We start from the raw sequence: 18,090 nt of genomic DNA on the forward strand, positions 1-18,090 counted from the left end.
TGTGCAGCTTCGAAAAATTTGTTTCGGTTCGGAACGATTCGAATTTCTGTTAGGATCTATTCGAATTCGGAAAAAAATCTATTGAATTTGTTTCGGATTCATTCGGATTCGAAAAAAATTTGGCTGGATTCGGTTCGATTCATAAAAATTCAGAATTTCGGTAAATGTTAGGTGGGATGTGCTGTGTATTACACTAGTATTATGTACTGTATATTAGGTTTAACCCATAGCAGAGTGACAACACCTAATATACTGTACAATGCTAGTGTAATACACGGCCATCCGAATCTACCGAATAAATTCAAATTGATTCAGATTTATTCTGTAGATTCAACACAACTGCAATTCGGAAATTCGAATCGATCCGAATCTCCGAATTCGGCAAATTCGGCCGAATTTCGATTCGGACTGAATCGAATCGCATATGTCTACTCTTTTACCTACTGCAGTGCTAACCATAATTATCACCATTCTGCATAAACTCAGTGCTGGTGCTTTGCCAGGAACCTGGATAATTTTTCTACCCCTTTAACTGAAATTGTTACTCATTTAACCAGTTGTCAATAGCAGAGTTAAATTCTTTTAATATGCCAATTAGTGCCATATTGTTTAATTTCTGTAATTTTGTTAAAACCATTGTCACCAAAGCAGTGTTTCCTTACTATATAGTGTAGACCAGGGCTCAAAATTTCCACTCTTTACTAGCCATTGGCGAGTGGAAATGTAATGGTGGCGAGAAAAATTAGTGAGTGAAAAAATGTACACTCCTATTGCAGCATTGACAAACACATTTGGAATATGTGCTAAACATATTATCTGAAGGGATATTATATATCCTAGATAGGGCAAGGATATGTTATTCCTCTAAGGCTGTAGGAGCACCACTAGTGTTTGGACTGTTACTTCTGAGAGGGTAAATGGGGTAGAGAGAAAGAGAGATTGGAGAGTAAAAGTGAAAGTGGAGAAGAAAAGAGCTTTAAGAGAGATTGGAGAGAAAAAAGAAAGTAAAAAGATGGGAAAGGAAGAGTGTAAAGAGAACATATGGCCTGAGAGATAAGGGAGAGGGTAAAAAGAGAGAATAAAGAGAGGAGGCAGGGGAGAAAGAGTTAAGAGAGAAAAGGGAGAGATGATCATTATTAAAAGAAAATCTCCAGGTCTGCTATGACCTTCCATGACTTCAGCACTCTCTTTCTCCACTCTCTCACTTCAACAGCTTCCTATTTCTATCCAGCTGTTGTCTTACCCAGAACCACCAGTTTGATGTTGCTAACTGCTATGCACTCATTTGTGTTAATCTATTACTGTATGTAGCATTATTTATTTTTTTAAGCTATGATATAAAAAAATATTAAAAATGACTGCACAATAATGTTTCACAATGGCTAAACATATGCAAAGAGGGGGTGGAGTAGTGGATGTGATGTGGACAGGGTCAGAAGTGGTGAGTAAAATTTTGGCCTGGCTAGTAGATTTGAGCCCTGGTGATACTATATGGTGTAGACTTTATTTTAACTTTTGATTTAAACTGATTAAATAACCGATGAATGAAATAATATATAAAAGAGTATAACATACAAAATGTTAACTGGAAAACCTGGTGTGTTTTTGATGACACCTTGTCCCATTGTGCAATTGCAAACATATTTCCATGTAAACTATATGTGTGTCCTAAAAAAACAGAAAACTGATATTACAGTGGTCAAAGGCTCTGCAAAACTGAACAGTAAAAGTTTGGAAAATCTTTGCCTGGTCTGATGGAACATGTGGGTGATAAGGTCAGAATTTGACATAATCCACATTAATTCATAGAGTCATCCTGTTTTATGACAACAGTTCAGACTGGTAGTGTAAAGGTGTGTGAATACTTTTTTGGCACACAATATGGCTCTTAAAACCAACCATCATATAAATGCCACAGCCTACCTGAGTTTTGTTGATGACCATTTATATTCCTTTAATGGCCATAGTCTACCGAACTTTAATGTGCTACTTGTAGGGTAATGCACCATGCCATAATGTACAATTCAGTTCAAGATGGTTCCACAAACCCTTAGCATTTGTGGGGCCATGGGCAAGCTAGATCTGTGCGGCCCCTTGCCCCCCCCCCCCCTTTTCTCCTCTCCATGTATACCGTGCCCCCTGTCACAACATTCAGTGGGTGTCCAATATAAAGAATAACACTATATATTACACCTTTGGATACCATAATCACTTTGTCATAAACTAAATACAGGATGTGCATTGGACCTTTTCATCCTCTCAACCCCTGATTACAGTGGGTAGGTTTGCATGGGACTGTTAGGGTATAAAATAAAGACAGATATATAATATAGATATAAAGGTCATATTAAGGTAAAACTTAAATCAAGTGTGTTGGAATATAATTATCAATAAACAATAATTTTTAAAGTCAGTTTTAGCAGCTTTAGTTTCTGAGTTATGCTGTATAACTGTGTATGCACATATATGCTAATGAGCATGGTCGGTATTTTCAAGAAAGGTGGCAACCCTAGTGCAAATATGTAATATATATATATATATATATATATATATATATATATACACACACACAAAAATTAATAAAAACATTTATATAATTTGGGGGTTACATGTACTAAGACAAATAAGAAAACACTTGCCAAGTACAGGTAGCCCTCAGTTTACGCCGGGGTTAGGTTCCAGAAGGAATGGTTGTAAATTGAAACCGTTGTAAATTGAAACCCAGTTTATAATATAAGTCAATGGGAAGTGAGGGAGATAGGTTCCAGGCCCCTCTCAAAATTGTCATAAGTAACACCTAATACATTATTTTTAAAGCTTTGAAATGAAGACTTTAAATGCTAAACAGCATTATAAACCTAATAAAATAATCACACAACACAGACTTCACTTGCATTATTCTGAAAACAGTTCTTTATATGCATTCCAATCTGGACTGATTTATAGACAGGAAGATCTTGTTCCTTTGAAATCTGCCCAATAGCTCAGGTCTGGTTAAACTGATTAATTTCAGCTTGCTTGGCTTTGCTGCCTACTGGCTATTTTAATAAATGCACTGCTTCTCAATGCTTTTCAATAGCAGTCACATGACTGGAAAAAAATGTTGTTATTCTGAAACGGTGTAAATTGAACCGTTGTAAAACGAGGGCCACCTGTACACATGTTTTAAAACAGTTTTAAAGGGACAGTAAAGTCAAAATTAAACTTTCAATATTCAGTTTGAGCGAGTAATTTTAAACAACTTTCCAATTTTCTTCTTATATCAACTTTGCTTTGTTCTTTTGGTATCCTTTGTTAAAGAGTAAACTTAGAAAGGCTCATATGGGCTCAGGAGTGTGCACGTCTTTAGTACTCTATGGCAGCAGTATTTTGCAACATTGTATATAGCAGTGTTAGAATTTGTTGCAATCACTTCTGCTATAGAGTACTAAAGACATGTGCACACTCCTGAGCCCATATAAGCCTACCTAGACTTACTTTAAAGGATACAAAGAGAACAAAGCAAATGTGATAATGGAAGTAAATTGGAAACTTGTTTAAAATTGCATGTTCTATGTTATGTAAACCATAAAAGTTTTATTTTGACTTACAATGATCGAAATAACACAAGCATGAATTTCCGTAGAATTGAATCGTCATAATTCTAAAACAATATGTGTTTTTTTTATATTTAAAATACCTCCAGTCACAAATAATTGACTTTGCTAATATGTTGGCCATATGAAGTTTATTATAAAGCCTTGATTTAAAAACTGTATCACAAATGGAAACAATCGCCTACGCTAATGATTGGGGACAGGGGTGTTAAAATTTGTATAAGTAAATGGTTCCAATGTATCCATGTCGGCTCAAAAATCCTATATTATTGTTTATGTAAGTTTTATATTAGTCTATTATTTTATATTCGTTTTATGCCTGAGGTACCAAAACTCTAACCCCATCAGTCAAGGACAGATGGCTTATGCGCGTGTATTCGCTATTAGTGACTGACTGAATTCAGTGCACGAGCACAGCTGGCACAGAGGTGAGGGGGCGTGTTCTCCTCGGTGGTGGGTGTGGCTTGTCAGCCAGTCACTCAGTTTGCGCTAGACAGTGCTGGCAGGGTAGCTACGCTCAGCGGTGTGTTCCGCACCATCCCCCCTTTCACCGCCCCGCTTTGTGCTCGGGGCTTTCCTAGTTTTCGGTCTGTTGTCCTTAGTACCGTCCTCTTGAGCCACCCATCTTGCCTCGCCATGTCTAAGCGAGTCCGAACCCCGGAGTTGTGCGCAGATTGCAGCGTGCAGGGTAAGATACCGGCGGCTGTCATCCGGGGGGCGGGCGGACGGGCTTATAACTGAGGGGAAGCTTTAACTCCTGCTTTGCTGGAGCGGCCTATTTTATGAAGAGAGGCTTGTGAGTTGATAGCTTGGGCTGCTGACATATGGTGGGATTTGCTCCATGTGATAATTGTGGTTTTTGTGTACATCATTATGACGCTTCCTGGCTGCCAGTAAGAAATTACGCTGCATCCCTCTCTGGCAAACAATGGGTTAAATGACCTGATGTCACTGTGGAAGGACCCCTGCTAGAGAGACAGTTGCTGCCTGTGCTGTGTTTCCTATTAGGGATGATGCTATGTTTAGGTAGGCCCCATACTCCCAGTGCCATATATATATTTTTGTGTATGAGCTGCTGTGGACAGATGCTTTACATTGTTGTACATTACTTTTTTTTTCCTGTCACATTTCTGATTCTGATCAAACAGGCTGTAACTTTGGTGGCATTCTGGCATTTGCCCTGAGTTTTGCAGACACTTTCAAGTTTCAGAAACTTCAGGGTGGTCATCAAATATTAGGAGAAACAATTTCAGAGGCTGCGGGAAAATCGGCTACTGTAGTCTCTCTGCTAGTAGCGACAAGATTGATGGAATAGTCTATCAACAAAATAAAAGAAAGTCTTAGAATGAAATTGAGATATAGGATAAATACAATCCAAATAATTTGTGTCCTGAGTCATTAAACCATGTATGTAAAGGCAAACATCCATGAGAAGTATTTTGAAATGGCTAAATCAGTTCAAACTTTTGAGAGGAATGAGATCACAGGAAGTATTAGGTTTATTATTTAATTTAAAATGAGCCCAAGTGTTTATAAGGTGTTATCCTCATATACACAATAACAGCAATGTTTGGATCAAACATAAGCTTTATAATCTTTTGCGTCATTCTTAATAACTGTAAATATCTGCATGCATTCTAAATGTATGAAGACCATTTAAAACATAAATTGGTTTGCTGTCCTGGACATACCCTGTGTGGTGTTTACGTTAGCTCCTTTGCTTAATTAAGGAAATATATCAATGAGCTACTGCACATATTCAATCACTGTATATAGCATGCTACAGGTTAAGATTTCTGAATTCTACAAAATACACTACTGCCTGTATGGTGGAGTGGAAAAAGTACAGTTTTCAGATTAAAAGTCCAGCAAAAGTAGACAAAATAAATAATGAAAATGCATTGCAAAGTTTTCCCACTAGAATTAGATTACAAGTTGAGCAAAATAGATAATGGGTGCTATCTAATTTTGCGCTCATTCTTAAAGGGACACTGAACCCAAATTTTTTTCTTTCGTGATTCAGATGGAGCATGACATTTTAAGCAACTTTCTAATATACTCCTATTATCAAATTGTCTTCATTCTCTTGTTATCTTTATTTGAAATGCAAGAATGTAAGTTTAGATGCCGACCCATTTTTGGTGAACAACCTGGTTTGTCCTTGCTGATTGGTGGATAAATTCATCCACCAATAAAAAACTGCTGTCCAGAGTTCTGAACCCCAAAAAAAGCTTAGATGCCTTCTTTTTCAAATAAAGATAGCAAGAGAACAAATAAAAATTGATAATAGGAGTAAATTGGAAAGTTGCTTAAAATTGCATGCTCTATCTGAATCATGAAAGAAAAAATTTGTGTTCATTATCCCATTAAGCAAACCATAATGTATGATCGGGTACTTGAAGCTTTTGATTTAAATTAATTTTAAAGGGACAGTCTAGTAAAAAATAAACTTTCATGATTAAGATAGGGCATGCAGTTTTAAACAACTTTCCAATGTACTTTTTATCATATGCTAATTTCTTAGCCCTTGAAGTCCGCCTCTTAGCTGATTGCATTTTGACATTTTTTCACAACTAGAGGGCATTAGTTCATGTGTGCAGTATAGATACAATTGTGCTCATTATATTGGAGTTACTTTGGGGTCAGCACTGATTGGCTAAAATGCAAGTCTGTCAAAAGAACTGAAATAAGGGGGCAGTCTGCAGAGGCTTAGATTCAATGTAATCACAGAGGTAAAACATATATTAAAGTGAATGTAAATTTTGATGTTGAAGTGCCCAGTTTTTAAAAATTAGATTAAAAAAAGGCGCACTTTAAAATTCATCAAAATTTACATTTCACTCATGTTGTGAAAAAATACTTACCTTTTAATCTTGACAGCCGATCCAGTTTCCTCCACCCGTCGCAAAACCTCTTCCTGGGTCTAAAATGAGGAATCTGGCTTCCTCCAATCACTGTGTTGAATCAGACACTGATTCCCCGGGGGGGGGGGGGGGGAGCCGTGATTGGAGGATGACCTATCCATCATTTTTGACGTCAGAAATGGCTTGTGACGACTGGGGGAAGCTGGATCGGCTGTCAAGATTAAAAGGTAAGTATTTTTTCACAACAGGAGTGAAATGTAAATTTGATGAATTAAAGTGCCCCTGTTTTTGATCGAATTTTTAAAAAACGGGCACTTTCGCATCAAAATTTACATTCACTTTAATATAACTGTTGGTTATGCAAAACTGGGGAATGGGTAATAAATGGATTATCTATCTTTTTAAACAATACAAATTCTGGTGTAGACTGTTCCTTTAACCAATGCCACGTTTTACCAAAGTGCTTTTAATTCCTTCCGTTACTTAAATATAATGCCCTATACTTTCAATGGGAAGCAGTAGTAATACACTCAATGCCCTTCTATTTCAAATATTTTGTTTAGTGTTGTGGTTGCTCTTAATCTGAAATATCACTTTTGCATTTAGCGCTTTTGCTGCTGTAGGTATATTGAACTTGACCAAAAACGCCACTACTTGAGTGGAATTTTTGGAACAGGAATATTGTAACGCACATTAAACTACAGTGTTTACAATATAATTGGCCATTGTCTTCTAATACCAGTGCAAAAACGCAAACTGCATGGTTTGCACTCTAGCAATGTTTACGCTCCATACCTCCTTAAAGTGATGGTAAAGTATAATGTATTAGTGTAAATATAATGTAAGACTAATATTAAATATGTACAGACATAATTTTATTTAAACTACATATTAGTTTTAATAAGCTTAGTAGCTTACATATTCTTGAGTCCCCATCTCATGTTCTGATTCACTGTTTACGTGGATCTGTGCTTGCTAGTTCATTGCTGAGGGGCAATATGCGCACACTAGTTACAACGTATAGAGCTGGTGGGACCTCTCTATACTAAACTACACTTCACAAAAGGGAGGGGGCAGGGAGACTACCAAACAACGGTATGATGAAACCAATAGATGTTTTTAAAAGTAAATTAAAAAATACACAAATTATTAATGTGTACAAGGTGATTATGGCACATATATTAATCAAGCTGACGCTGGAAGCCTCTCATTTACCGTTAATTAAAATTATTGCGCTCCACTTGCACTTTGGGGAATTCGATTTTGAGGTCAATGTCCCATTAACTTATCAGTTTTAAAACATGTACAGACCCACAATGTTGTTATTCTGGCCAAGTATGTATATTTACTAAAATGGATACATGTTGCAGGATGTTTTATATTTGAGAGATGGTTGATAACTATTTCAAGTAATCTTCAGAAATCTTGCGTGTTCTCTTGATAGTGTGAATAAATCAACATTTTTTTTTTTTTTTAATCTGTTCTTTAGCTTTAGGGTAAAACTTGCTCATCAGTCTCTTTCTAAAATAATCTCCAGATTTTCCATGAATGTGAAATGTAATGTTTACATATCAATATATATGTGGTTAGGTCTGGAAACAAGTTGCACTATCTATGGTATTTGTTAAATATCAGACAGCAGAAGAAAATCTTTTGACAGCTAGTATATCAAGGGATTATTCATCCATGAAAGACATACATTCTAATTAGGACAGGATGCTTTTGCAAGTTTAACATTATTTAAAATAATTCATATAACCTGCATTTTGTAAAACACCACCCTGTTACTTAGTTTAGGAATATATTAGTATTGCAGTTAAAGGGACACTGTACCCAAATTTTTTCTTTCATGATTCTGATAGAGCATGACATTTTAAGCAACTTTCTAATTTACTCCTATTATCAAATTTTCTTCATTCTCTTGGTATTTTTATTTGAAATACAAAAATGTAAGTTTAGATGCCAGCCCATTTTTGGTGAACAACCTGGGTTGTCCTTGCTGATTGGTGGATAAATTCATCCACCAATCAAAAAGTGCTGTCCAGAGTTCTGAACCCCAAAAAAACCTTAAATGCCTTCTTTTTCAAATAAAGATAGCAAGAGAACAAATAAAAATTGATGATAGGAGTAAATTAGAAGGTTGTTTAAAATTGCATGCTCTATCTGAATCCCAAAAGAATAAATTTGGGTTCAGTGTCCCTTTAATACATTTTTTTGCAATAACCAAGTAAATAATCCTAATAATTTAATGAATTGATAAAAAAAATAATGCTTTTTTCTTTACTTTTTTAGACAGTCTAAATTTTCTAAATTAGCCAGGGAGCAGTCTTATATTTTATATTATAACATTTTCAGCTATCCAAAGTACAAATCAATTGCATAATTTAACATACATTTATTTAATAATAATTTGTGCAATAAAAATTGAACATTTGTAATACTGGCAAATTTTAACTGGGTAGTCAGGAAAATCAGCTGGGTGATGCACCCTCTAAAAATACTCCTGGGGTAAACACTGATTGAGAGTGTGTGTGTTTATTTGCCCATTATCATTACATGTTAATTATGAATATCTTTATTTGTATATATATTTTGTTCACATTCATAAATACAGTTACTGAAAAACAATGTCTTTTAGAAGACTATGGGCTAGATTCATCTAAGAGGTATCAAATTAAAATCACTGTGGACTGATCTAACCAGGTAGATTGGCAAATCCTACTTTTGTCCTATTGGTTGCGTGAGAGCAAGGGGCAGCATTGCATAAGCATCCATTTGTGCAACAATAAATATTGGCAGAGAATGCTATCCGCAAGTTGCCATCTTGGGCATACAGGTTCATTCTGTCCGGACAATAATAAATCTGCCTCTATATCTAGCCAAAATCCTATGGCGTTAAGAATTTACAAATGAAATAGTTTCTTTCAGTGTACTTGTACTACCTGTAGGGCTGGGCGTGTTTTCTTTGCTAAACACTTATGTGTACCTTTTAAAAAATGTTGTTACTGATATTTGTCAGCTGAAGGGACATGTAAATTTACTGTATTTACTTGGGGAGCCAGCTTTCCTTGATAGCTAATAATCATCAGATTACAAATGCTATGCAGTCACTGCTGACTAAAGGATGCGTGTAAATATTTTTGCTTAACTTACACCAGAAATCTTTCTCAAATAGCAACATCCTGTCTTCCTGTTTTAGAGAAGCTTCTTAGCATTTTTAGTGGCTTGACAGCTTTAGAAAAAAAATATGCCCATTTTTGGATTGTTTTGAGTTCAGCAGGAACTGTAACAGCCATAAAATAGTGTGAAAACAATGCAGATTGTAATGTTGTAAATATATATATAAAAAAAAATCTTCACGTTTTATATATTCACTTCATTTAAGTATGGTGCATGCAGTTTATTATTTGTTAAGACCGGAAAAGAATTGCAGAAGTTTTGTACCACAAAATGTAGCTGGGTGTATTTAGTTTTTTTGTTTAAAACCACTCTCATTCTTTGCTTATCTCTCAAGATATACATCGGAGATTCAGTAAAAGCCAAAATAATTAAAGGGATACTAAACACAAATTTTTTTCTTTCATGATTCGGACAGAGCATGCAATTTTAAGCAACTTTTTAATTTACTCCTGTTATCAATTTTTCTTCCTTCTCTTGGTATATTTATTTAAATGTAAGCTTTGGAGCCGGCCCATATTTGGTTCAGCACCTAAAAGCGCTACTCATGTGCTGAACCAAAAATGGGCTGGCTCCTATGCTTACATTCTTGCTGTTTCAAATAAATATATCAAGAGAACGAATAAAAATTGATAATAGGAGTAAATTAGAAAGTTTCTTAAAATTGCATGCTCTATCCGAATCACAAATCATTAATTTTGACTAGCCTATTCCTTTAAAAGGACAGCATACACAAATTTTCATATAACTGCATGTAACAGACACTACTATAAAGAATAACATGCACAGATACTGATATAAAAATCCATTATAAAACCTTTTTAAAAACGTACTTAGAAGCTCCCAGTTTAGCACTGTTGAAAAGGTTAGCTGGAACACCCACTGAAAGTGGTTATATACCAAAAAGAAAAGACACTCCTCCCTCCCCCTTCCTCTGCATATGAAAATACTCTACACAAACAGGAGAAAGCTGGAGTAGGTATACATCAGTATACTGTTAAAACTTTGGGCTTGGTTAGGAGTCTGAAAATCAGCGTAATGTTGTTTAAAAATAAGCAAAACTATAATTTTTTTTTTTTAAAAAAGCTGTATAGACTATATAAATGGATCATCTACAAAATATTTATGCAAAGAAAAATCAAGTGTATAATGTCCCTTTAAGCAGTGATGCAATGTTTAGTTTATTTTCCCCATTATTATTGATCTTTAAGGGTTGTAGAATGATTTAAAAAGATAGGTGCAAAAATGACATTCTAGGATGTCTATTTGGTATTTTTCACCCCCCGTATTATTATTGTTTCTGTTATGATTTTATGATATAACTAGTGTTTTCTTGTCAGGCACACAGAGGTGTGTTACTCTCTACCAATAGAACTGTGTGAGCTTTATTGGGACATAACTTTTATTGCTGTATTGGTTTTGAGGGACATGATTTGAAAATGTTGAAGCACTTTAAAGTTATGCAGTATAGCTGTAAAAAGCAAGGGCAATTGTTTGTAAAGCCATCTATTTCTGTTATTTCTGAACAAAGGGGATTCCAGAGAAGCTTTTACAACCATTTGTGTCATGATTTTACAAGCAGTATGTAAATAATTTCAATGTTTTTTTTTTTTTTATATGATCGCATTTGGTGGGGAAATGGTGGCATGAAATATACCAAAATGGGCCTATATCAATACATTGGGTTGTCTACATAAAAAAATATATATATATGACAAGTAAATAAAAATAAATAAAAAAAAACAAAAAAACCCAAGGCTCTATTTATGTTTAAAGGGAGTGATAGCAAAAATGCTAAAAATTCTCCAGTATTTTGGTCAAGTTTTTCTCAGAAAGTCCAGGTAGTGAAGAGTTATGGAAGTTTACTATGAAATCTTGTGAGATCATAGTATGCCATCAGCACTGATGAAGGTGATTGGCTGTTTTTTTTTTTTTTTTTTCTTCCAACATATCACTGACAGTAGCTGAAGGATAACTGTTCACAGAGCTTTTATTATTGTGTGCTGAATACATTTTGAGGTAAAATATATTCCTTTTTTGCATATAGATGTTCAAGTGATTATCAGCTTTTTACAGCTATGCTGCGTCACTCTTAAGTGATTTGGCATATGGGTATTAAAGGGACATGAAACCTACAATTTTTTTTTCTTTCATGATTTAGAAAGAGCATGCAATTTTAAACAACTTTCCAAGTTCTTCTATTATCTAATTTTAGTTAATTTTCTTGATATACTTTGTTGAAAAGCATATCTAAATAGGCCCAGTAGCTGCTGATTGGTGGCTGCACATTGGTGCCTCATGCCATTGACTCACCTATGTATATTGCTATTTCTTCAACAAAGGGTATCTAAAGAAGAATAAAGCAAATTAGATAATAGACGTAATTTGGGATGTTTTTTAAAATTGTATTCTATCTGAATCATGAAAGGAAAAAAATGTGGTTTTCATGTCCCTTTAACTGCCTTTGTTTATGTTTAAATCATTTTTATTAAAACATTTTGTTTTTTTATACAACATGGCCAGTCATTGTTTACAAATGAACATAAATATCAGAATGTACAGCGCTTTACACAAATTGTTGTCAGTGTCTCTCTTTACATAAATCATCATGTCTCAAAGACCTCCTATACTTTCTTCAATGCCCATAATGAGCCCTTAGTGCGTAATGTCCAGACACTGTTTGACGTTGGCGTTTGTCTCTCTATATCAAACAAAATTAGTATCCAGGTTATCACAGTCCATATGAAAATGAATGACTTCTTGAAATCACATAAGGGGTGGGGGAAACCAGATAACGGAATAGTAACAATTATAAAATAAAACTAAGCAAAACTTGGATGCCAAAGACTGAATTGAATTTATGAATCATTATAAAGATTACCTTGGGCGCTCCCAATCTATACCTTAACTCGTAAGTGTCATATATCTACTAATTGTTATCTACGAGTCTATCTAGAGTAGCTCGAACCATTCCTAAGATTCCAATAAAACCACACCTCGTCATTGGCCTCTTTTTTTACCCAATGACCAGACCGCTGCTTCATACATTGTATGTGTGTGTTCGATGTTATTCTTTATTTCACTCCATGAAGGGGGACCCACCTTCCAGTATTTTGCTAAACATGTTCTTGTTACAGTGTACAAAATTTTGATAAAAGTGTTGATGGGTCTGTTCAACTCCCTGATACGTTCATGGAGTAGCGCTTCCATGATAGGGAGTTGTATTTGCTCATCTAATAAGAAGCTGATCATGGAAGAAAGTGATCTCTAAATTGTTTGAATTTCCCCACATTCCCACCACATGTGTTTGTAAGTACCTATCTTATTATATCCCCTATAGCACAGTCTGTACTTATTTTGCATCATATGTGATGTTCTCAGAGGAGTCGGATACCATCTAAATATTATTTTTAGGGAATTCTCTCTTAAGTTAGCACTCATCAAGCCTCTAGTGGCCGATATGAAAACATTTTTCCACGTCTCTTTGTCTGTAGAAAACTCTAATTCTGTTTCCCATTTGAGCATTATTGAATTTTTGGGTGTATCTCCTAAACTTTGTGTGGCTATATATATAATCTGCAAAAAAAGATGAAAAAGTCTATCACAAGCCTCTAGTTAAGTCACTCTACACTTTATTGATTAAATTTAAAACAAAAAGGAGGTAATGAAAATGGATCCATGTTATAGAGCCACTAAAACATTCTGACCGGTTTCGGTCCAAGAGACCATAATCATAGACTTAAGCTAAATCATCTGTTCATACCTTTTTATAAGGAGAAGGCAGCATTTTGATAGGTTAAAAACAAAACAGCACTTTGGCTTGATAAATGCACACAATTAAAGTGGGACAAACCCAAATATAACGCATTAATTGCTGGAGAAAAAAGGGGGGGGGTTACAGTCTGTACATACTCAAATATAGCCTTATAAACGCAGAATGATATACATATCCAAGTAATAATTATAGATTTATAACACTATATATAATCATCCCGAAAAATCTAACTTAGGCAGAAATCTACTTAATTCAACTATAAACATAGGAAAACATATCTAGATATGCCCATAAGAAAACCACATAAATAAAAAATAGAATGGCTAATCTAATTGTAACAGACAGATCTTCCACCACCTCCCAAAGGTGCATAAGAGTACAACTGTCAGGGGTAGACCCATCGTTGCAGGAATTGGCTCCCTGATGGACTCACTATTACAATGGGTAGACCACTTCCTGCAGCCATTGGTCCCTAGGTTACCGAGTTATATAAGGGATACTACTCAGGCCATTTGTGTGATGGAGATAGTGGTATGGAAAGAGGAGTACAGTTGGTTAACAGTTGATGTTGTTTCACTGTACTCATCTATACCAAACACACATGGCCTGAAAGCTATAGAGTTCTATTTGGATTTGTTCACTGACCTTACAGCAGGCATGAAGGAGTTTATTGTACGTTCTGCCAAATTTCTCTTGGAGCACAACTTCTTTATGTTTCAAGGCCGCTACTACCTCCAGAGACGTGGGTCTGCTATTGCGGATAAGTTTGCCCCTCCTACGCCAACCCCTTCATGGGGTGGTGGGAGAGGGCCCACGTCTATGGAGGTAGTGGTACCGTCCATCTGGATATATTGTTAAATATATCTGGTACATTGACGATCTGCTTATGATTTGGGCAGCTGATCAGGAAAAGGCAAGGATTTTCGTTGAGGATCTCAATGTTAATGAAGTTGGTATTCAATTCACCTATGAGTGGTCCAGGGATGCCATCTCCTTTTTTGGACATCTCTCTTAAAGGTCTGCCCCATGAGAGTAGGTTTGTGTTCTCATTATACAGAAAGCCAATTTCTGGCAACAGCCTGTTGCACGCCAAAAGCAATCACCCTAAACATGTGTTCAGTGGTATTGCTAAGGGCCAATTCATGAGGGTGCAACGTAATTGTACCCAAGAGGCTGTTTTCTTAAAAGAGAGTAGTGACCTAAAAAATAGGCTCAGGGAGAGGGGCTACCCTGGAGGGTTGGTGGAAAAGGCCCACAAGAAAGTGAGTAAAATGAATAGGACCACTCTGTTAACTGTTATAAAGAGTAAGATGGGTAGGTCCTCTGATAAACATATGAAACCAAAATGTATTACTTCCTATTCCAACCAGTACAGTGAGGTTTGTAAGATAGTTGAGAAAAACTTCCCTATACTTATGAGTGATACCAAACCGAGAGATAAGGTAGAGGGAGGATGCATGTTTGTTGCTAAACGGGCTGCATCCCTAGGTAACATACTTTCCCCCAGTATGCTTAAAGATGAAAAATCTAGTTTGTGACTACACCACAACAGAACTTACAAATGCGGCAAACGTACATGTACATCCTGTGACCATATTAAGATCTGTAGAATATTCAGGTCCTATAACACTGGTGACACTTTTGAGACCAAAGGGTGTATTAACTTCAGGAGCATCTGTTATCTACCTGATAGATTGTACCGTGTGTTCCAAATCCTGTGTAGGTAGAACTACCAGGGGAGTAGGGACCCGTGTCAGGGAACATTTGTCATATATATCAGGTGAGAGGCCTTGCTCCGCGTTCTCAAGGCATTTCTTAGATGTTTACAATCAGGATGTGACTAGCTTTAAATGTCATGCCATTGAACAGATCCCCAGGAAACCTAGGGATGGAGATAGACTGTTTGCCTTGTCTCTCACACTCTCTCACACTCTCACACTCTCTCACTCTCTCTCACACTCTCTCACACTCTCTCACACTCTCTCACACTCTCTCACACTCTCTCACACTCTCTCACACTCTCTCACACTCTCTCACACTCTCTCACACTCTCTCACACTCTCTCACACTCTCTCACACTCTCTCACACTCTCTCACTCTCTCTCACACACTCTCTCTCTCTCTCTCTCTCTCTCTCTCTCTCTCTCTCTCTCTCTCTCTGTCTCTGTCTCTGTCTCTGTCTCTGTCTCTGTCTCTGTCTCTGTCTCTGTCTCTGTCTCTGTCTCTGTCTCTGTCTCTGTCTCTGTCTCTGTCTCTGTCTCTGTCTCTGTCTCTGTCTCTGTCTCTGTCTCTGTCTCTGTCTCTGTCTCTGTCTCTGTCTCTGTCTCTGTCTCTGTCTCTGTCTCTGTCTCTGTCTCTGTCTCTGTCTCTGTCTCTGTCTCTCTCTGTCTCTCTCTGTCTCTCTCTCTCACACTCTCACACTCTCACACTCTCACACACACTCTCACTCACTCTCGTTCCTCTTACATTATGTTAACAATTGCCATTATTATAATCAGGTTACAAATATTTAGCCTAGTTGGGTTGTAGGTTTCTATGCATGTATCCACCTGCTTCATCATTTGCTTGTAGATTATATCCAGGGAGATAAATCGGACCCAAGATGGGTTAACATTAGTTGTTATAGATACTGATTAGTGATATAGGCTGCTACCTTTTGAGTAGCTAACAATAAGGTTTTGGGATCTAGGGGACAGCATTGTCAAATGTGCCCTTAATTCATATCTATATATGCCCCTAACCAAGTTTATCAATTGGTGCATACGATGGGTTTTATACCCCGTATAAAATTCATTAAAGACAGTCTTACATTCTTATCATATTTAGTTCCCATCCTCCAGTGGGTATTGTTTTTCCTATTCACTATGGCTTATATGCTTAGTGTTTTGATATCTATTTAATCTGTTACAATTAGATTAGCCATTCTATTTTTATTTATGTGGTTTTCTTATGGGCATATCTAGATATGTTTTCCTATGTTTATAGTTGAATTAAGTAGATATCTGTCTAAATTAGAATTTTTCAGGATGATATATATAGTGTTATAAATCTATAATTATTACTTGGATATGTATTTCATTCTGTGTTTGTAAGGCTATATTTGATGTACAGACTGTAACCCCCCCCCCCCCCCTTTTCTTCTCCAGCAATTAATGTTATTTTTGGGTTTGTCCCACTTTAATTGTGTGCATTTATCGAGCCAAAGTGCTGTTTTGTTTTTAACCTATGAAAATGCTGCTTTCTCCTTTATAAGGTATGAACAGATGATTTAGCTTAAGTCTATGATTATGGTCTCTTGGACCGAAACCGGTCAGACTGTTTATTGGCTGTATAACATGGATTCATTTTCATTACCTCCTTTTTGTTTTTAACTTTTATCAATAAAGTGCTGAGTGACTTTTAACTAGAGGCTTGTGCTGGACTTTTTCATCTTTTTTTTGTTGATACTACTTTCGTGGATTACAGGGATCCGCTCCTAAAAGTCCTGCTGAAACTCTCTTCCAAGCCGTGACAGCTTATACACTTCCACCTTATGAAATCTTTTCTAACTGGCAGAAAACACTAGCTCCGGATTTGTTTGTTTGTCTGGGCCCCTCCTCCGGTCACATGACTCCTCATCGCACATAGGAACAGCATTCAGTAAGGAGCTGCACCAGGAACGCTGTATCAAGGAAAATTACAAACCGACTCGATCTGGACAAGATGACCGTTGTTTTCAGGCGTTGATAGTCTACAGTGGGGGTGGTCCTTGTTGACGAGTGGCTCACTTTTGCTGTTTACACTATCCTTGCCTGTCAGTAGGAGGTAATGGTACAAAGCTGCAGGTCACATAAGCTGCCGTGACCTTAAGTACTTACATTTTACCTGTGCATAGTGCCGGCCTGTAAGGTGAGGCATAATGGTGCACAGATAAGTGTAATAAGCATTGATAACTGTAGTCTATCCAGTCTCACGATCACTGTTTTTGGGACAGGGTTTTGGAAGGGTTCTTCACACCGGACATTTGTGTCAAAGTACTTTGTGTCAAAGTATTTTTTATCTGCCACCACTCTATATATGCATTTGCATTTTTTGCTTACACATTTATTTTGTTCATCTCCTTTTTTATATATAATCTGCTTATGATTTGTTTTGGTCTAGTTTGTGAGGCACAAATGTTTTCTAACATGGTTTTAGATTTACTAGAAATTGTCTTGAGGAATTTATTTAGGTAAGAGGACAATTGAAGGTATACCAATGTACTTTAATAGGGGATACTTTTTCTTGGATTTGAGAGTGTCATTATTTTATTTTGTATTAGGATCTGCTACCCGATACAGGCCTTTATTTTCCCATTTGCCTATATCTTTTCGAAAATCCTCTATCAGTAGGTATCTAATTGGCATTAAGGTGGACTTGGCTGGCCATAGTCCTTTTTTCGATGCAAATTCAGACCAAACATACCTGGTAAGGTCGGTCACAAGAGCTTCATATATCCCCAATTGACGGGTTGGGAATTTGTCATCCCATATAATTGCATCAGGAGTATCCCAGCCACTGAAATCCATCTCTAGTTTTATCCAGATGGCTTCCTGTTTTGATTTACCTATTACAACATCTTGAGCTAGTCTTGCAGATCTGTAATAGTCAATTAAATTAGGTACTCCCAGTCCCCCTATACTTTTATGTTTCTTCATAA

General features: G+C 36.4%; 1 protein-coding gene across 8 annotated transcripts in view; it reads left to right on the forward strand.

Annotated features, from left to right (window-relative positions):
- Positions 1-4,058: 4,058 nt before the first annotated feature.
- Positions 4,059-18,090, forward strand: part of GIT2 (GIT ArfGAP 2) — a 460,714-nt gene continuing 446,682 nt past the window's right edge. For 5 of the 8 annotated variants that reach the window (XM_053702096.1, XM_053702097.1, XM_053702103.1 and 2 more), the window contains exon 1: positions 4,059-4,284. In XM_053702096.1, the coding sequence (XP_053558071.1) occupies positions 4,233-4,284 (52 nt within the window). In that variant the 5' untranslated portion in view covers positions 4,059-4,232. The remainder of the gene's footprint in view (positions 4,285-18,090) is intronic. The other 3 variants (XM_053702099.1, XM_053702098.1, XM_053702101.1) reach the window with 2 other exon arrangements.

This window comes from Bombina bombina, chromosome 2 (assembly GCF_027579735.1).
Source record: "Bombina bombina isolate aBomBom1 chromosome 2, aBomBom1.pri, whole genome shotgun sequence".
Classification (NCBI taxonomy): domain Eukaryota; kingdom Metazoa; phylum Chordata; class Amphibia; order Anura; family Bombinatoridae; genus Bombina; species Bombina bombina.